This window comes from Corythoichthys intestinalis, chromosome 9 (assembly GCF_030265065.1).
Source record: "Corythoichthys intestinalis isolate RoL2023-P3 chromosome 9, ASM3026506v1, whole genome shotgun sequence".
In the NCBI taxonomy this organism is placed as follows: domain Eukaryota; kingdom Metazoa; phylum Chordata; class Actinopteri; order Syngnathiformes; family Syngnathidae; genus Corythoichthys; species Corythoichthys intestinalis.
In genome coordinates this window covers 27114168-27135908 of record NC_080403.1, presented here as the reverse complement: position 1 = coordinate 27135908, position 21741 = coordinate 27114168, and the positions used below count along the sequence as shown (strand labels likewise).

Genomic DNA, 21741 nt, shown 5'->3' with positions numbered 1-21741 from the left:
TAAGATTAAATATACATACTTTTGCTTATAAGTCTGTTAAGAACAGCAGCTAGCTGAAAATAAGCTTATTTCAAGAAATCTCTTCAACAAATCTGAAGCACTGTAGCAGTAGCAAAATTAGCGGAGTGTTCCCCACCTCCACAGCATTGACGTCTTTTTACATTACTTACAGTGGCTGCTGCTGCCGGAAAAAAACTTCTATCCCTCGTCTTTGAAGGGGGCGGGGAAGGCAGCATGTTGTATTTCTGTCAGGCTGTGAATGGGTGTGTCTGTGTGTGGGGGGGTTTCAAGTCATCAGCCAATCAAACGTGCATTTGTGGGTAAAAAAATGGGCTGGCACATTAAACGAGTGAAAAAGGTCAGTGTAAGTCTGAACATAATGAAAGTACTGTAATTTACTTAATAATGGTAGGATCAATTCTATCTTTACAACACATAGGAAGATAATCTAAATGACCTAAATAACTGAAGTCATTATATAATGCAAATAAGGTTGCTGAAAAGTTGGTAGTGTTATGTCCCTACAGTCCCTATGCAAACCTATGCCCCTTGTGTGAGGCACATCAACTTCCCTTGCCTAACAGCTTTTTCCACCTGTAAACAAACGAACAAAAAACTTCTAACACTTGAATTTATGCGTTGACATAATTTTGCCATCTACACGTACTGATTAGCAACAGGCTAGCAGCATATAAAGTAGTTGTAGTAAATAATATAAAAGATCATCATAATTACAATCATCATCGTAACAACAATATCATAGGCAACAAGTCGTTTCATCACAAGATTTTAGCTTTAGTATTTTTTTGAGCACCGGACACATGAAAATACAGGGATAGGATGAACATACCTTCCATAACACAGCAGCAACATGGCTACGAAAACACCCGGTCTTTGTGGTGCCGTGAGCTTGGTTCCACATCTGTCTTCATGAACAAGTTGTCCTCCCCTGTCGTGATGATGGCAGATGGATGCGGTAATTCCAAATTGTCTTTTTTAAGGGATTTTGATGAGTAATGTTACTCCAGCTCCACTGTTGTTTTGGATGGAGAAATTCTAAAACAGACGTTGCTTGCAGACATAATGAAGTAAAGCAGAAGTACTTCGAAAACTTGTCTATAATGCTTCCAATTGATGAGGTTTAGCAAATCACACAAGTGTTTCCGGTCTGTCTCCATTGGAGCCGAGTCAGTTTGCGAGTAGGCAAAGAAAGCATCTGGTGGTCAATGCCCCATTGCCTCCCGCAGCCATTGGCTGGACACAACATTGGCTGCATGCATGTGTGCTCTCAGATAAGAGTTGGCAAACATTTGCAATGTATTGAATTAAAAATAGATAAATAAATGAAACATCACAGAGGCCAAAATGGTAAAAATGATAACAGTTGCAGCTAACACTGTGTATGTGGTATGTATGTGTGTTAGATCACGGAGGCGCTGGAGCAGGACGAGCAGGCCCAGAAGCAGAAGTTGGCATATAAAGTGGAACAGATCATCTCAGTCATGTCTGCCGAGAGCTGAGATACACGCCAACGTACATATGCACACACACTCACGCACACATGCTGTACACGCAGACACACAGTTTGAGCATATGCTGAGGTGGAAAAGGACGAGTAACATGCGCACAGCACGTGCATCAAATGTGCACGCACCTCATGTGTACGCCTGCACACAAACACCCAGAGAGACTAATATATGCAGGGATGCTTGCAAACTTTATGGACCTAGTACAAATGACACGCACCAAGACGTGCATACACAAAGAAAACACACGTGAACAGCAGATCATCCCAAAGCATGATGTTTGTATTCAATGCCATTGTCTATTAACATGCATCTATCGTCTAAAAGTGTCCTGCTACATCCCGCGAGCGAGCAGGGGTCGCGTTTCTTTATCTCGGTGGTCCAGCCGAAGAGAACCCCGCTGAGAACTCTTCAAAAGATAAAAAGAGGTGCTATTATGTGATGAAGGTACAAGCGCTATGCTTCACAGGCTGGACTCAATGATGGCATTTAAGTATTTTGCCAACAGCGGGTTCAGTTTGTGTATTTTATCAAATGTGTTTTTTAGTTTTTACCCATCCATCCATTTTGTAGAAAATAACCTCATTACGTTGGTGGAGCTGCACTGGTACCAGCCAATGGCAAGGCACATACTGTATACACAAACCATTCACTTTCACTCTATGGAAAATTTGTTTTTCAATAAACCCAACATGCATGATTGTGGAATGTGGGAGGAAATAGTTTAAAAAGCCTGGGTTCACACATTTTTTAAAAACAATCACTTGTTGATTTTCCCCAACTGTGAAGTTCCGACAATAGTACAATGCTGTCATTAACAAATTGAGTGCAGTAGAAAAAACTCAAGTGGTTGGGATTAGTTCCCCATAACCATACTGTATATCCATTGATCTATTTTCTATCGCGCTTATTCTGTTCATGGTCGTGGGAAAGTGAAGCAATTTACTGAATATGGGGAGACAACCATTAAGTCTCACATTGATAGCGTCAATGAGTGGGAATTGAACTGGAAGTCAGGTGTGTAAACCTTTACACATAAGCAAGTTGAGCTCAAAATGTACAAGGATCAAAGACAAGGAGTAGTGTTTAAATGGAAAAACTCAAAATTTAAGAAAAAAAATAATTATTCCTATAGTCATTGTACAAGATGTCAGCAAATATACTAAAACTTCATAAGAAGTAATTCTCCTAGTGTATTATGTGTGCCACATAGGCACCCTCTTGTGGTACTCTAAAGCAGGGGTGTCAAATGTAAGGCCCGAAGGCTGGAAGTGGGCTTCAATCCGGCCCGTGGGGTTGTAGCTCATTCATACTGTACATACAAAATCACATGCTTTTATTTTTACATAACCCCGTAAAACCACAGAATTGTGCGTGCACTACTGCATTTGGCTCACTCTCATGTCCGCAGTTATGTTTGTTCATTCGCCTCCTCCTAGTCAAAATGGATTGGACGTCTAACATCATCAGGGGCAGCCAGTGAGTTACCAATGAAGTGAACCACAAATGTCCCAAAGTCAACAGGAAGCAGCCCGGAAATGCCAGAAAAATCAACAGGAAATAATGCAAAATTACAGGAAGTGACCGGCAAGTATCTTAAAATTACATGGAAGTGATGCAAAATGACCTAATTGCGTGCCATAGACAATGATAGACATCAAATTCACTTATACTGGTATGCACATCTTCCATTGCCACTGACGGCGCTCGACGTCCAATCCATTTGGACGAACATCGAGCGCAATCACTGGCAGCCAGTGAGTTAACTTATTTAGTCAAAAATAAACTAGTCCGGCCTACATGAGATCTAATTGCCATAAATGGAGACCGCTAATCAAAATGAGTTTGACACCCCTGCTCAAAGAATCCCTTCCTATGTAGAGTTGAGTTGTATTTCACTTTCAGGTTCAAGACATTTGCATTTAGTCTTTTTGAATTGTTTGTAATGCGAATGCCACTTAAGAAGGCCGTAGTAGAGATTCAAACCAAGAACCTTAAAAACTGAGTAAAAAACGCTCATCATTACAATGCAAAATGTACTGTATTCATGTATCGTTTTTTGCATTGGACCAGAACAGTGAACAAAGTGAGAACAAAGCCATAAAAGTTATTTCACAAACATTCTCACAATGAGATTTCACGTTTATATTATCCTGTGCTCCTGCTTGGAAAAAAAATGTATGGTACTGTGAGTGCAGTATGAAATAAAACATGAAGTGATCTACAGAGCACTAATTCAGTCATTAGAAGATGAATTGAGAATAAATTGCACTGAAGGAGAATGCGTCATAAATGATGCTAAAAGCCCCATCATATACCACCCCCCACCCCATGTCATCAGTCATTGTTTACATTGCACTTGAAATGCACCAAGTGTCCAAGACAAGAACACCAGTCTCTCCCATGAAATAATCTAGAAAGAATAAGACGAATTACAGGCTGCCAGGTTTGTTCGATAAAGCCACTTTAACAAAAGTAACCTGGACAATGGAGCTCAAGAATGTGCAGCGATTTCTAATTTTGGAGTTGTATGTACGTAGTGCAGAGAGCTCTCGCCTGATCTATGTTGATGGATGCCACGTGCAGTGGGCTCATTAGCCTTTTCTTGTAAATTTGATGTTTTGCTGCCTGACTGCACTTCACTCGCTTCGCATTATACCCTTCTCCATCTTTAACTGTGTAATTCCAGTCTTTTAATTTGTACCTGACTGCTGTTGATCTCTTTTGCTGCTGTATTTATAGAGTGCCATATAAAACTTATCACGATGAAACTGTCAGAAGCCCGTTTGGGGTTTCGATTTTGTTCACGACGCACCAAACTGTGACAATGGTGGACGTGTTTGTGTGCTTGATCACGCCTTTCCATGTGGAGGGCTTCTCTTTCGGTTTTGTTGGGACCCTCATCAATTCACGGCAAAAAGACGAGAAGAAAAGCCTCCATTTCCTGTTAAATGTTGAAATATGACAAAGGACCCATGTGTTTCATGTGTGATTTGATAAGTTATAAATGTGTCGTGCAATAAACTGTCAGATGTGTTTTTTTAACTATATATTATTGTATAAATATTGTATATAGAAAACACTCCTATTTTGCAAGCAAAAGATTCACTTTTTACTGTTGTTATACATTAAATTGAACAGCTGACAATACTCATTTTTGCCTGTTTTTTTTTTTTTTGTGTTGATGAATTATCAACACCGCTCTAGAGACCAACCCCAAACTCATTATAAAAAGAGCAACATACCATAAAACAGAATGAATTGAAAACCTACTCAGCTTCTCTGCTTCTCAGCCATTCTCAAGTCAATTTCAGCGCTGATACGCTTCCTGTCTTATTATTCTAGTAGCTCACTAGCATGCTGATTCACTAGGGGGATGATAATTGAGCTTTCTTTGGAAAGGTATAATGTGACTGCCAGGTTTGTTACATGTGCTCAAAGCCCGACACTGCCACTGTACTGAAATTACAAGAGAACGTGTATGACATTGGCGCCTATTATGGGCACTAGGCACACTATTTTATGATAAAAAATAGTAGCTATTAACTACTCCACTGCCATTAACAGTTACAGAAGTCAATACCCATCTTAACTATGAAAGCTGCCAGTGAATGGTAAAACGTATTAAACTTTCTGGTTCATTTTGACCTTTTGCAAGATTATCATCTGCCATTGAATAGTAATGGTAAATGGTCAGTTTTTCAACTATGAACATGGACGGTTGTGACAGCATTCAAAGAATCCGAAGATTTAAGCATGTACCGTATTTTTCGGACTATAAGTCACAGTTTTTTTTATAGTTTGGCTGGGGTTGCGACTTATACTCAGGAGCGACTTATGTGTGAAATTATGGTAGTGGGGGCGCATTTGCACTTGTTTACGCGAAGAAGAGCGCTCAGACGCCAGAAGAAGACTGACAGCTACGCAGCGCTGAGCGAGTGGGCGAGTTAGCGAGAGAGAAAAACACTGCTGCGAACCTACATTCATTGTTTATGCTTGTAAAATATCTCTACAGAGGCAACACCTGTGTGTATCATCTTTACTGTTTTTGTTGTGTGTTTTCCACCCGCGATCGGACACTTAGAGCCAGTTGTGTGGTTGTTTGAACGATGTGCTAATGCTAGCGAACTCATGCTAACTGTTTGTGTCATTGGTATAAAAGCAGCTAATTAATATTTATTTACGTTGATACGAACCAATTTGGTATCGAGGACGAAACTGATTTGTATTTCTATTTTTAGTTTCATTTTTCAAATGATGATGTCATAACGACGGCCAAAATAAAGTCAGCAAATTATACGGATGTCCAGCATCGTCATTTGGGAGTTTAGCTCGCTGTATGCACAGGACCGAACCGTAGCGTCCTGGTGAGATCAGTACATTCGCATTTCGTTGTTCATGCATTATGTAACATTATCATACTGTACACTTATTCAGCGTGTTGTTATCTATTGTATTTTATTTTAAATTGCCTTTCAAGATGACATATCTGTTCTATGTGTTGGATTTTATCAAGTAAATTTCCCCCCAAAATGCGACTTATACTCCAGTGCGACTTTTTTTCCTCTTCGTTGGGCATTTTATGGCTGGTGTGACTTATACTCCAGTGCGACTTTTTTTCCTCTTCGTTGGGCATTTTATGGCTGGTGCGACTTATACTCAGGTGCGACTTAGGCTACGTTCATACTACAGGTCTTAATGCACGAATCCGATTTTTTGTCATATCTGGTTTTTTGGCGTGCCCGTTCAGACTGCCTTTGTCCATTGAGACCATTCAAGTATTACGCATGCGCACTAACTCGCAGTCCGACAAGCGCTGAGCAAGACAACCCGCATGCGCCGAAGCATCAAAACAAATGACCACACACGCTGGCTGCCATCAGTCATTCCAGGGATATCATATTTTGCTTTTTAAAAAGAGAACACAAACACAAATAACAGACATAAATAATCCCAGTTTAGGCTTATATTCAAAGTATATGGATCGATAGCATGCACGCACTGTCCGTGCATGTCACACACACATACGCGCAGTTTGCCCCGACTCTCGGCCGTGTAAGCAATGTTGAAATATTACTTATGTGGAGCAGACAGAAAACCGATCATTCTCAGGCTTATCCTCAACCCATTTTTATTTTTTTTATGACTGCTGTCAACTCCGACCCTTCCTAAAAAGCCTTGTTCAAGGTAAGCTAGGTGCTAATAATGCACATCTTTTTTTTTTTTTTTGCACTGCTACCGTGGCGTCTCTCTCGCTTTTTGATGACGTAATTGCTGCATGAATTCCGATTTGAGAGACTGCACAGTCTGGAAAAATGTGGCCCAGATCGGATTTGAACCACATACGAAAGTGACCCAGATCGGATTTGAAATGGTCCAGTTCTATGCGACTTGTCACATTCAGACCGTCAAGTTAATGCCTCACTTGAGTCGGAAAAACACGAAAAAATCGGATTCGTGCATTAAGACCTGTAGTATGAACGTAGCCTTATAGTCCAAAAAAATACGGTAACTGGGGCCAGTTTGTAGCTGCAAAAAAGGCAGGAAATTTTGGCTTTGGGATGAGCGGCTGCAAGTGACCTGACTGACTCGCTAAACATTTTCCAATCAGAGTTTACCTGGCGGGAATGTGCATGACAACAGCCAATCAGACTCCACCTTTTATGCTGTGTAAAATTATTCCATTTGTTAACAAAAATTTTTATTTCCCTTCTTGTTTCTTGCCAGGTTGCCCACTACTACATTTGACTGGTTTTAATGAACAACTATGCGGAAGATAATGAAACAAACAGCAATTGTTTTTCAAATGCTAAGCAACACTGCTGCTGACTGAAATTCATTTTGTCGACAAACAACTATGACTGCGCTTAAGGTACAGCAGTGTCACGACAGTAGAGCAAAGCTTGTAAAACAACAAAGAACTATCCTGGAGAAAACGATTAAATTCCTTTGAATTGGGGGGGGGGGGGGCTGCTAGCTTCCTAGGGGGGAAAGGAATCATTTGTTGTACTCTAAGTACTGTGACAATATTTGGTGTGGCATGTGAGCAGCGTAGAAGGACTCCTCCGCATTTGCTATAAGGAATTCATTATTTATGTTTATCCCTCAGGGCAAGCAGAGCAATAGGGGGTGATTGGATGGTTGTGTGAGGATTCAGAACTCCCAAACTGTGTGGAAGCAGCTCACGAGTAGGAATTACAATTGTGTGAGCAGAGGCTTAGTAACAACCAAACTTCACCGCACTACAACACAATGCAAAACTAGGAGTGAGTGTGGATTTGACCCGTTGTTGACAATGATTGGCCGATTCAATGATTCACTGTAGTCGTGCATTTATGCTACAGATACTCTGTTACGGTTTCTGTTTGTTAGTGCTTGGTTCGTTTCATGTTTTTGCAATAGGGGCCGTTTATATGATGACGCTCCAAGAATACGACAAATTTGATGTTTGCATTTACGTGGTTCCGTCTTGGTTCCGTCTCCATTCGAACAATGTCGCAATTCCGTGTGAAAACGATGTAGTATTCATGCTGGGGCCTAGAGGGCAGTGCAGTTTTACTAGGCGAAAACAAATGATGCAATTCCTTGACAACAGCCTCTTCAGCCTGAAAGAAACACACCCACCCACTCGAAGCAACGTTGTTTCTATTTTTTTTTTTCCTTTTCCCCCTAAATTTTTACATTGTAAATTTCATTTTTCTCTCGTATTTCTTGTACGTTTGCAGTTCTTTAAAAGATGAAATGATTGTATGAAAATGCTTGTTAATTAAAAAAAACTCAAAGCAAAGGCCTCCATGTTTTTTTCTTTTGCTTTAAAAGGCACAAAAACGCGAAAATAAAATATGGTTAAGTAAAAATATTATAAAACAGTCACTTAAAGCTGCCGATCTGCCATGTCTGCTGTTTTGAATGTTTACAAGCAGTAACTGCACATGCCTAAAGCGTCATCGGAGCGAGAACGTTCCATGCATATGGTTACCGTGCAATCCCCGCAATCGAATCATTCCACTTTGGAGGCCGGAATCAAAAGTTTGCGTCTTCATCTTCAGTTTTTGTCGTCACCATGGAAAGGCGGGGCTATTCCGCAACACAATTGTTGCATCTTGGTGACGCAGCGTCACCATATGAACAGCTCAAGAGTGTCTCTTGTCCTTGTCCTCCCCACTGATTTCACCTGTTGTGCCTGCTCCTTGTGTACCAGCCAATCGGCGTTGTCTCATGTCACCAACCTGTTCCTTGTATCGTTACCTCATGTCTGTATTTAAACTACCCATGCGCTGCCCTTTTCTTTTTGGGGGTCTTTTTTCAATGTTAGCGCCTGTGTCACTTGAGTGTTCCTGTGCCCTCGTCCTGCCTTGGTCCAAGTAAATTTGTTATTCCAGTTAATTATTTTTCCTGTGCTTTTGTTTGTACTTTGTTGTTGTACCTTTTCCTTTTAGGCCTTTTCACACCAATGTCCATCTGCCCCGCCTTCGTTTTCTTGCACTTGGGTCTTTCTTTGTCCTGTTTGGCCCTTAACCCCCTGAGCCTTGACATACTTGATTCCTTTGCATTTTAATCTACAAGTAAAAAAGGAATATGCATCAGTGTTACATTTTATGTAATTTAATTACATTTAATTATTATGTATTTTAATAGCTTGGCAGCGTGGGCCATCTGAATATCACTTTGTATGAGAAAATCCAATTTGAGTTGTGAACCCTTAGGTCTGGGGTGTCCAAACCGGTTGTCAAGGGCCACTTTAGGTCCTGGTTTTTATTCCTATCGATCGAGCACAGACCGTTTAACCCAGTGCTTCTCAATTATTTTCTGTTACGCCCCCCCCAAGGAAGACATAAATGTTTTGCGCCCCCCCCCCCCAAACTCTGCCGCCACTGTAAATAGTATCATTTGTCTATAATATTACTATTATAAGTACGCCTCTGCCTCACATTGTATCCTTTTTTTCTACTAGAGAAAATAACAGAGATGAACTTATAAAGAATAACTTTATTAACATTGTTTTGTTTGTAACAGAAAAGACTTAACGCGCATCAATTTGCATGAATTAAAAAAAAAAAAAGTCACATCCAAACTGTAAAAATACGCTCAAGGTACATTTTTGACCATTTGATACTGAAAAAGAAAATCAGTAAATAATAACAAATTCAAATTGATTAGAAACATTAACTCATGAGGACAATATGCCAAAAAATTTGACCGAAAAAACAAAACTGAATAGAAGAAAGAAAAAAAAAAAAAAAGTGGCTTTGGACAGAAGGACAGTTTTTATTTTCGCTGCTCGCTGCTCCCAGTATCACCTCCAGTTTGCAATGATGTGGGGTTATTTTGCCCTGAGCATGCTAACAGTGCTTACTGGTTTACTGATATAACACTGACAAAGCGGGACGATTGTTGGCAATATTCGGCACGTTTTCGCTGAAAAACAACCAAGCGGCTTATCAATAAGATTGGGGTCTAATGTCTTTAAGTGGCGTCTTAATTGATTTGGCTGTCCGCTATAATCATTTTTAGACACCGTATACAGTGGTCTTTCCTCATCTACCACTGTATTAAATGTCAAAGCCAAAAGGCAAACGGCCCGAAAAAAGCGCATTCTCGGCGGCCGAGGGAGAACCGTAGGTAAGGGCGGTCGTCGTGACGATCCCAAGCCGAAAATGGCACTTCTCGGGCGGACACGTGAGAACCGGAGAAGACAGTGGGTCGCTGCGTGAGTCCGGCCGGAAAACGGCTTTCGAAAACGGCGCACAGCTCTCCAGCTCTTCATGAATCTCTTCCGTGTGCTCTTGCTTACTTCGAAAATACTGCGCGCACTTTGAAAATGAGAGCGCCACTGCCACCCACTGAGTGGATGTGCAAGTACACTTTATTCTAGTACGGCAAAAAAAAAAAAAAAAAAAAAAACATGTTCACCAAGGTCACACGCGCCGCCCCTGGCATCACTCTGCGTGCCCCACTATTTGAGAAGTACTGGTTTAACCAATGAGGTTTCCGCTAAAACAAGCAGTACCTGACTACAATCAAGCGATTACACTTGTAAGACACCAGATGGGTGCAAAGGTGTTATTCAGTTTTGTTGAAAAGAAACCCAGCACTCACAGCGGCCTGACGCGGAATAGTTTGGGGACCCCTGGCTAAGGTGTATTGGGCAACAATTTCTACACTTTGCTTTTTTTTTTATTCTTAGGTACATATGAAAATGTGGATACAATTTAGCATTATTTTTATTTACAAGTCAGCTGAGTTCAGAATGTCATTATGATATATAAACCTAAAAGATGATTGTAATAAATTGTACGTCAGACTCGGGTGCATTACGAGTCCACCACCAGCAGAGGGAGTTGAAAATTCAGTCTCAACAAGTTGGCTAAAGAACTGTTAATATTAGGTAAATAAACCTGCTATGTTTGCTTGAGCCGGTTTAATTGAAAATGCTCCTTGGGAATTGTGGTCAATCTGGAGAACATGTTTACTGTATGTACAACACAGTCACTAATGAAGAAAACCTCAGCTATGCAAACACACAATTAGGTCTGTTTTGTCTCCCCTGTACAATCAAGCATTACATTCCCTCAAACTTTGCCCGAACGCATCCTGGAGGCTGCTGAGGTCTGCATGCATCAGCCTCCCGCCGTTCTAATTAAATATGCATGCAGCATTATCAGGCTGCACACGATCAAACAGGCAGTACGCCGAGTGAGTGTTTGTTCTTGCCAAGGACAAGAGACAGATGTCCAAATCAGGAAACCAAAATTCTCAATGGATCTGCCATACAACTCCCCCAGTGATCACATACTGCGCATATTTCATAAACTAATCAGTGATTATGCTTAGTCCACCCCATTTGCCTCGATATGTTTCGTCCTTTTCTCCACTCCCATTAACATAGTAATTAATGACGTCATTGCACATTGTCTGGCAAGGGGATTGTAATATTGCATGCAGATGCTAGAAATGCAATGCAGTGTTGATTAAAGAATTCAAGAGGGATGTAGGAAATTGGAATACAGTACCTACATCTGTGCGGTTGACTACTGCCATCCTGTGGATAAAAGAATAGCAACTTTGAGGATGCTATTACATGGGCAAGACTGTTTACATTCTCAAGGAGCCCATCTGCGAGGCTGTGTATCTAGTGCCTGTTTTGCAGAGCCTTGCGGAGGGTCTCATAGGTTCTAAATACTGACATAGTCATGATTCACCATGATGAAAGGAACACTCACTCACAAAGTTTATGATGGCTTCACTTCCGTCATCCGGCTTGCACACTAAAACGGTCATGAAGACATCACCGCCTGGACCAGACAGAGAGGTAATGGTAAAATCCCCCCCATGCCCACCCACTTCTTAGACTCTCCCTCCTTCACTCTGGAAATCACTTCAAGACAGGCACCCCTGTCTCCTCCCTTTTTATTTATTTATTTTATTTTAAAAGAAATCAAATTAAAATATGTATTTGTCTAGGCAGAGCTACAGTATCGTTACAGTGGTATTGCCCCGGGTGGCTAGGCCTTTCTCTTCCCACTGAAGAGCATCACATTCTAAGAGAGTGGCTGTTTAATAACTTCCTAAGGAGACCTTCTGCCAGAAGCGCTTTAAAATTCCGCTTACAGAATACTGAGCAAACACTTTGGTGACCAAATAAAATAGTAAAGATTTATATGAGGAGAAAAAGGATGAACGAAATACTGTATAAAGAGTCGCTACAATGCGGAAAAAGTCATTCGGTGACATATTCCATCAGTTGATCTCTTGAGATGTGAAGCTAGTCAGGAAGAGCTGACATTTAAAGCATTTTAAAAGGGCAAGTCTATAGTTTTGCAAAGCTTCCCAATAAATTTTTAGTGCATTGGTTGATGATTGTTGTGTCTTTTATACAACTTGATTAGTTTTGTATGATCCTAAGAGTCTCATATTGGATCTATAAAGTAAATTTAAACAATAATACACTGCTGGGCCGATAGCGAGTTCTGCTTACATTACTATGACAACCGAGGGCGGAGCTTCAGCCATACTGCTAAAATGTCTTGATTTAAAGGAACACTAATTACTTGACACCATAGAAAAGTTTCCTGAGCGAAACATGGGCGGCGCCATCTTGGAAAATTTCTGCTCCGAACTTCTGGTTTAGAAAAAACAACATGAATTGCGGTTAAAGTAAGCAGTGTGTTGACAAAGTTAAAGCTGCAAAATCAAAGCAGAGGAACCCACAGAATCTCCAAAAAATGGATTCAGCACGACATAGATGAGACGTAGATGAAATTGTATGATTGTTCTTATTACTTCGTTGATCATTCATGGACAAAATTTCAACAACCTGTCAGCCTGTGTTGACGTGAGGTGTAGATTGATGTGCTGGCCACCTGAGTGACCAAAATGAGGTGAAATTACAAATTATATTGCATTTGCCGAATGCAGAAGGGCTGACACGAATTTTGTTGTTACAAGGAAATGCTATAAGGTATGTAAATATATACAAAAATAGTATGTCACTCTTTTTTTATTGCGGATATTGATCGCAATTAAACATTTGGACGACATCATTCCATTTCTTGTTTTATTTAAAACGACTGGCGCATGTGCAAAACAGGTCAATAAATCACAATTTATAAAATTATTAGAAAAATGGCATACAAGAATGTGATTTTAGTCAGCAGAGCTCCGCGGCGGCTTGAGAGCCTCGCCAAACGTTCCCCTGACACTACGCAGCACGTCGGCGGCCTCCTGAAGGGCTTCCTTCCGCTCCCGTCCTCGGTAATTACAGCTCCAATAGCAGTTAGAAAGCTCGTAGTTGGATCTCGGGATCAAGCTGACGGTCCTCTGCAAGGCGAGCCACCGTCTCCAGCCCCAGTCTCTCGGCCACCCCCTGGTAGAACGACGTAGTCTCGATTTATGTCCATCAATGTAAAGTAAGTGTTGTTGTGAGGCACATCAACTTATCTTCCCTTGCCAAACAGATTTTCCACCAGTGAACAAACAAACAAAAAAACTTACGCTTGCAGTTATGCATTGATATAATTGTGCCATCTAAACGTACTGATTACCAACAGGCTTGCAGCCACAGCAGTACAGTAGTCGTAGTAAATAATATTAAAGATCATCATAATTATGATCATCATCGTAATAACAATATCAAAGGCAACAAGTCGTTTCATGTGCAAGATTTTAGACTTTAGTATTTTTTTGAGCACCGGACACATGAAAATACAGGGATAGGAAGAACATACCTTCCATAACACAGCTGCAACATGGCAACAAAAACACCCTGTCTTTGTGATGGCACGAGCTTGGTTCCACATCTGCTTTCATGAACATGTTGTCCTCCCCTGTCGTGATGATGGCAGATGGATGCAGTATTTCCAAATTGTCTTTTTTAAGGGATTTTGATGAGTAATGACACTCTGGCTCCACTGTTGTTTTGGATGGAGAAATTCTAAAACAGAAGTTGCTAGCAGACATGCGGAAGTGGGAGTACCTCGGAAACTTGTCTATACGAATGATTCTTAAAGTGTGGTACTAGTTGGCTAGCACTAGTGGTACTTGGACAACCTTCTAGTTGTATGCAAGCGAATCACTCCCAAAGTACAGTTCAGTTTTTTTTACCTTTGTTACATAAAGTTAATTTCATAGTCTAAATTACTCATAGGTATAAGAGTGAGTGTAAACTGTTATTTTTGTGTAAGTGCCCTGTGATAAGCTGGCGACCAGTCCAGGGTGTACACCACCTCTTGCCCTAACTCAGCTGTGAAAAGCTCTAGTTAGCCACAACCATAATGAGAAGGCACAATAGAAAACTGATTGATGGATGGGAAAATTATGTAGTTAATTTGTGAAATGTTGTCATAAATCAGACTGATTAAAAGCCTTGAAGAGCGCTTCCTTGGAATTTTAATGGTTCAGTAGTCAAAGAACTCAACCAAAGAATTACTAGAGCAAAAATGTAGAGCCCAACTCTCTATTTTTTTGCCTGTAAAATTATAATGGTAACTTTAATTTTTAAGTTTAAAAAGGATTTTTTTCACCCCATTGTATTTCCTTAAAGACTGTGATTGACAAGTTATTCATAAATGTATTTACTACTATTATTATTCTCTAACTGAGAACAGAACCGAAACCCAAAGAAATACAGCCCTCTGCAACTGTTTGTTTTTGAATCCCTACGGTCCACTATAATCGTGTAGGCCTGCCTTCCAATCAACTCTGCACTTTTTCATCAAAAGCTCTTCTGTGGCATTAGACCACATGGCCATGACTTCACTCCCCATGACCCTAGTGATGGTTCACTGCTTGGAATTCCATTTCACATTTTCAACTAGTATCCTCTCAAGACTGGGACCCCCCAACCCAGTAAGACTTGGCACTCATTCAAGGGCCAATTTCTAGTTGCCTTCAACACACGGACTGTTATTGCTAATATTTCCATTAGTGCTAAAAAGTACAAATGTGCAATAACCCTTAACCTGAACCACATCTAGGTAAAGGATAAGTGCAAAAAGTCTGGAGGGGAAGTGCAACTAAATGATGCACGAAATGACTTAGTCACATACACTTGAAACAAGAAGTTTACATACACTACATAAAAGACAAATTTTCTCCCCCAACTGTATGACATGAAATCAGGCATTTTAAATTTTCCTGGTTTAAGGATTTTTTTTTTTTTTTCCAAATATTTGTAATGTATGTAAACTGCTGGTTTCTTGTGCAGCAGCACAATTTACATCAAATATGAACACACACCAGTCATAAATCCAATACCTTCCCATGTGATATTTCCAAGATTTATCCTGATAAATTTTATCCCAGGGATTGGAATTTTTATTTATTTATTTATTTTTGCCTCCCAAGTCTGCTTAAAAAATGAGAGAGTCATGAATGTTAAACATTCGGTATTTACAATTGCAAATCCTTGTGTTTGTGGTCAACACTTAGACTTCCACTAAACCCCACAGTCTTTCATACCAAAAAAGTAATCTGGTTTCAGGGTGGAGACTCACAATGATAGATGCAAATATGGATATGTGTGTGGTGTGGTGTGTTGTATTAGTCATTCAGAGTACAACAGTAAAAGCAGTAAGAAGTTGTCAAAAAAACCTTTGACTATGGCAAAAACAAAACGCAAATAAGGAAAAAGAAAACATACCAGTCAGGCATTTGACTTAAAAGGTTGCACTCATACACTGTACCGTCATTATTTTGAAGAAATGCAACATTAAACTAACATTTATTGGCCCTATTATGAAGATGAATGTGTCGCCAAACGATGACACATCTTCAGTATGATGCAGTGTCGCCTGATATACAGTAATAATCTTCCGTCTGATCAGTCTGACTGATTCACCCTTTCAACATTGAGGAAGTCATTCCAGTCAGGGGGCCCTGTTATATATACTTGTTCTGCTTAACAAATCCCATCTTCAGAAATTGCTTTTTAAAGACAACAAACAAAGAATATGACAATACGGGTAAAGATATTATTTCTCTTTTTGTCTTTTAGTTGGGTCTTGCCTATACTATTCATCATATTGCCTAATCGGACTTATTAGATGACAGTTACTTCAGGATTGGTCATGATATATAGTAGTTCTTGGCATAGAAAAACATTGTACACTACAGAACAAAGGAAGAGATACGTGTGCGGCATAAAAACAAGCAGGGAAAATCAGGGAGAGTAGGAGCACACAGGGAAATAAAAAGTGACTACACAACTTACAAACGTTTAGATTCGGATTTTTGTAGACTTGGCTGAACCTAAAGGGGGATTCCTCTTGAGAAAATGCTAGCACAAAAGCTCAGCGCAAATACTTCTCCCGAGACACTTCATCATGGATTTCAAGAGTGCATTTAGCACATAGTCTTATTATATCTGCTTTATATAACCGTGAGGGGCCAATATCAGATTTGGCTCACGTCCAATTATAAACTCAACCGCACTGTCACAAATCATCTTAATGACAGCCAGATAGACACAGAGATTGCAGCTTGTCGTGGAAAACGTACTGCAGCTAATTGGAAAAGAGGTTCCATATTCGAAAACAGATGTAGAGAAAAGTGTACTATCGACAAAAAGGTCTACACAGTTGAAATCACGATGTGCATGTGGTCAACATTCTCTACTGTGTATGCTTAGGAAAATGCTTTGTGATGGAACGTGACAAACCACACACTCGGGTTCAGGGACGTGGCATTAAAGACAGTCTAATGATTCGGTTAGTATGACTTAACATATTGTACATGTAAACACCTGACTAATTTTGTAAGCTAAAGCATGTGGTTGGACCTCAACGTCTGACTATGATCTGCACATTCTTCAGTGCTCCTCCACACTGAGGTTTAACAAGGAAGTGGACTACAAGAAAGCATTGGATGGGCATGAAGGGCATGCAATTTAACATCTGCCTGCATACAACATCGAACACCAAAAAGCGTACACCAAGGACCGCCTGTTATTTTTAAATGAATTACATGTTCATGTCATACATTGACTCTGAACGACTGATCGATTATCAAAATTGTTTGACAATCAATTTACTGTCTGTTAGTCTCAATAGTGGCAGCCCTACTCCAAACCAAAGTATGTATCATGACTTTTGACTTAACATTACACCTGCTGTGATTCTTAATTACTGTATATGGGGATTTGCATTGCAAAAGCCCAGATAGTAAAATTCTACAACTTTTTTTTTTTTATATACAAATTTTTTATTTTTTTCAAAACAATAAATTTTTGACCAAATCACATAAAAATTCCGGGACCATAAGGGGCATAAAAGTTGTAGACAGATCTTGGAAAAAACTTACGGTTCCTCCAAAATTTGCCAAAACCTGTCCCATTAATTTCATGTATGTTGATTCTATTGATTCCATTGTACTTGGATTCCATTGACGCATATGTAAGTCGATGCCATTGACGGCCATGAACGTCCAAATTTCCCATTCATTTTCAATGGCAAAAAATCTATGTCCCCAAATCAACAGGAAGTGACCTGATGTCAACTGGACGTGTCTCTCAAACAATGTTCCCTCTAATTTTTCATGTGTCTGACCAGACACACAAGCTCCCTGAGCACACTGTGGACCACGGTGAGCAACATCAGATGTGTACAGGATGGACACACACCAGTATCATGCCTGTTCAAAACCTTGGATCAGAGCAAGTTACATGGCTTATTTAAAGAATGAAATTACAGCAGCATTTTTCATTAGTTTATTTTAATTTCATTGATTTGGCCCACTTAAAATGAAAAAGACCAAAATCTCGTTGTTCATGAGATGTGTACTATGTTATATGTGAGAGTCCTGCTTTAAACATAGGAAGAGTCCTGCTTTGGCCTGGGTAAGTTCCAGTTGTAGCATGGGTAAGTTAATAAATAAAACCAAAAAGAACAACCACAATGGCAGTACAGTATATCAGACTCAAACATTAGAACTGTTCAGACAATAAGGACACTCAAGATTCCTATTCTCCGTGTCTGAGCAGCTACACTGCAAAAACACATCTCCTTTAAACTAGTTAAATTCCCTTGTTTTCAGTGTAAATGGATAATTATAGATAACGGGTAATAATTAATACTGTATAAGTGGCAAAGATTAATAGAGGAATGTTGCTTCAGTCAATCAGCATAGGAGTCAAGCTTACTTTTCTCCACCAATCGGGGCATCGCGTTGCCGTATCGAACACACCAATAGGAGCGTTGCGTTGCCGTATCGAACGCACCAATAGGAGCGTCGCGTTGCCATATTGAGCGCAACAAAAGGAGTGTCGTGCTGACACATCGCTGCGGCGCTGACAGACAGTAGTCCTATTGACGGTACAATACGTTTCTGTTGAATTTTATTTTGTGCGCTGCATAGATTTTCTTGTGCACTGAATATGTGCAAGCAGTGCCCGATTGCACATGGGTGCAGCTTAGAGGGGACATTGCCCCGAAATGTCCCCAAATCAACAGGAAATGAGCCGGTTTTAAAATGACGTGTCCCCCAAATGTCTCCAAATCAACAGGAAGTGACCTGATATCATCAGGACGTGTCCCTGAAATGTCCTTAAATCAACAGGAAGTGTCCCCGAAATGTCCCAGAATCAACCTGGACGGGTCTGCGATCTTGTTTTTCCCACAGCGAAGCCCCATAGTAATTTCTCCAGAAATTGCAGTTTCTAGTTAATACATATACCGTAATTTCCCGAATTTAACGCGCACTTTTTTTCCCTAAAATCAACTTGTAAAATCATGGTGCCCATTATAAACGGGTACATGGATGGAGACAGAAATATATATATCAGGGCTGTCAAAATTATCGCATTAACGGGCGTTAATTAATTTTTAAAATTAATCACGTTAAAATATATGACGCAAATAACGCATTCACTGAATGAGCCGCTCTCGCATTGCCTCAAACAGATTTCAATGACGCCGTTTATGGACATTAAGAGTGAAGACAATGCCACCGGCCGCTTGGGGGCAGTGCAGCGCCGTTCCATACAAATGTTATTCCTTCTAATAGTGGGAGAATTAGTAGTTGTGAGACGTTTATGCTGTTGCTTTGTGCTCCACACATATTTCGGTAAGTTTGCTTTCTTTTAGTGGCAATTATGTGTCTCTTGTTGTATTTTGGGTAGGATATGCACAGAGATATATCTGTTGTAAAGGCGAGTGGACACAGGCGTTCTTTGGGCTGCGCCGTTTATTGGCATAAGCTTCTGCAACTCCTTCACAACAAACAGAAGTATCATTTAGTGAAAGCACAACAAAAATAATATTGCTATCTCAAAAAAAATAATGTTCACAAAAAGAAAAGCACTTCAGTCTGTAGTAATGAGGCCCTATTCTCACACAGCTAAACAACAATGCAAAGTGAACTGGCATTACTCAGAGTTTGGTCACTCAATTCTTATTATTGTTATTTTTATTCTTCTTATTATTATATTAACTCTACTTTTGATTGAAAATTGTACAAATTTTATTAAAACGAAAATATGAAGAGGGGTTTTAATATAAAATTACTATAACTTGTAACTATAACATTTATCTTTTATGAACTACAAGTCTTACTATCCGTGGATCACTTAAACAGAAAGAATGTTAATAATGCCATTTGTGGTTTTATTGTTATAATAAACAAATACAGCACTTATGTACAGTATGTTGTATGTATATATCCGTCTTGTGTCTTATCTTTCCATTCCAACAATAATTTGCAGAAAAATATGGCATACTTTAGAGATGGTTTGAATTGCGATTAATTACGATTAATTAATTTTTAAGCTGTGATTAACTCGATTAAAAGTTTTAATCGTTTGACAGCCCTAATATATATATATATATATATATATATATATATATATATATATATATATAAACCATTGCCAACCATTACGGTACGTGACGTCACCATTTTGTTTCGGTAATACTTCACTCTAATCGGCCGAATGATTCCGTCTGTGTTAAATTCTGCTTTTTTCACTCTTCATAAAGCACAGAATTTAGTTTCTTGAACTCATTTGAGTCAACGTTTATTACAGCTCCGCAACTCTGACAATAACAAACGTAAGCACACAGACTTCCTGTGTCTGTCAACTATATCTGTCCCTCGGGAAACTCAAACCCAAATAACAATAGTTCCTATTGTTACTGTCGTGTTGACAGCGATGAGCTCTCATGGATTTCCGACTTCCGTTCTCACTTTCATTTTACTGTATCAATCCATGGAAGAAACATTTATTCATCATGATGAAACAAGCAAGTTATACAGCAGCCTTTAAAAGAAAAGTCACATCTGTTTTGTTTTCTCCTAGATTCTGGTAAATTGGAGAAGTTGTCAAATCATATTATTACCGTAAATATTTTCAGTTTATGCTAATGTTTTGAACTACCAATGTGCTATGCTTGTGCTGTGTTTCACCAGTCAGTAAAATGACATTTCTGTATCTGTACACAAGCTCTCTTTTCTTGTATTCTTCTGTTTATTGGTGCTTAAAATTAGAGTGCGTGTTATAAACGGGTACAATAATTTTCCCTAGATTTTACAAGTAAATTTGGGGTGCGCATTATACATGGATGCGCCTTATATTCGGGAAATTACGGTAGTTATAAGCAAACAATGAAAACAAATTTGATGATCTTAACATTAAGACACATAGAGTAAAAAATAACTGAAAAACTGAAAAGCGGAATGTTGTGTCTGTTCTATCACGGACAGTTAAAGGTCTATTTAGTGCAATCTTACAGGAGGCCGTGATTGACGAGGACCCAAGTAGCAGCAATACTTAACTTGGCAATAGACATAATGAATGTTATACTGGGTGGATGTGACTGCTGCTGTCCAGCTGTGGCTGCTATAATCGGCGCGTCGCTGCTTCACTCTCATCGGGGTGGGGGTGGATGTTGAGCAAAGTTCTTCTAAGTCACGGTGAGAAGCCAATTGGCCGCTTCAACACCCCACTGCTTGAGCTGTTTTGGGTCGTGGTCTGCTGGGGGAGATGGAGGAGGGGTGGCAGAGGAAATGGGGAGATGGGACGCGGGGGTGACGGGCAGTGGTGTCAGATGACACGACTGTTTTAAGACTAGATCCCTGTGGTCAGTTTCAACTAACTGTTGTCTATGAGGGTGGGATCATTTTTTAACAAGTCGTTTAGCATACTTTCACCAGTGCTTCCAGATGTGTAAGAGCATGGGAATTGAGAGAACAATTCTCAATTTGCAGGACAGGGTCAAGGCGGTTGGAGTTTGGTGGGGATTCAGGGCCCCTCTATGGAAGTGTGAACCATTTAAACTGATCCTGCAGTGTCTTCACTCGTGGCCTCGGCCGCCGTTGATTGATGGCCTATGTGAGGGCGGCTAGCTTGGGGCTACAGAAATAGATTAATACGATTACCATAACACTGAGTCGCACCTTTGTTACTAGCGTGATATTGTGCTCGGCAGTCCATCTCCATAAGCCTGTTAAAGACTGGAGTGTCCCAGCCTATTGTCAGCAGTCACCTTTCATTGTGATCTGGATTACTGCCCCCATCCAGCGGGGTTCGCAGGTCAGACACTCATTTTCTACATCGCCAAATAAAACAATCCCCAACTGTAGAGCAGTTTTAATGCCTGTGTATGATAAACGTGAAAGGTATTTGGGGAATGTGGTACTTTTTGGAAAGACGCTGCATCCTTAAAAAAAAAAAAAAAAAAAAAAGTCTATTCTCCTCCAGCACAACATCTGCGTTGCTTCACTA

General features: G+C 40.0%; 1 protein-coding gene and 1 long non-coding RNA gene across 4 annotated transcripts in view; one reads left to right on the top strand and one right to left on the bottom strand.

Annotated features, from left to right (window-relative positions):
• Nucleotides 1-4687, top strand: part of LOC130921453 (plexin-A2-like) — a 168045-nt gene extending 163358 nt beyond the window's left edge. For both annotated transcript variants that reach the window (XM_057845371.1, XM_057845372.1), the window contains one exon: nucleotides 1425-4687. In XM_057845371.1, coding sequence (XP_057701354.1) covers nucleotides 1425-1520 — 96 coding nt within the window. In that variant the 3' untranslated portion in view covers nucleotides 1521-4687. The remainder of the gene's footprint in view (nucleotides 1-1424) is intronic.
• LOC130921455 (uncharacterized) overlaps nucleotides 1-21741 on the bottom strand; it is a 57333-nt gene that overhangs the window by 14026 nt on the left and 21566 nt on the right. The window contains exon 3 of one of the 2 annotated variants that reach the window (XR_009064356.1): nucleotides 8953-9085. The exons of the other annotated variant lie outside the window; for it this stretch is intronic. This is a non-coding gene — a long non-coding RNA (uncharacterized LOC130921455). The remainder of the gene's footprint in view (nucleotides 1-8952; nucleotides 9086-21741) is intronic. 2 annotated transcript variants of the gene reach the window in all.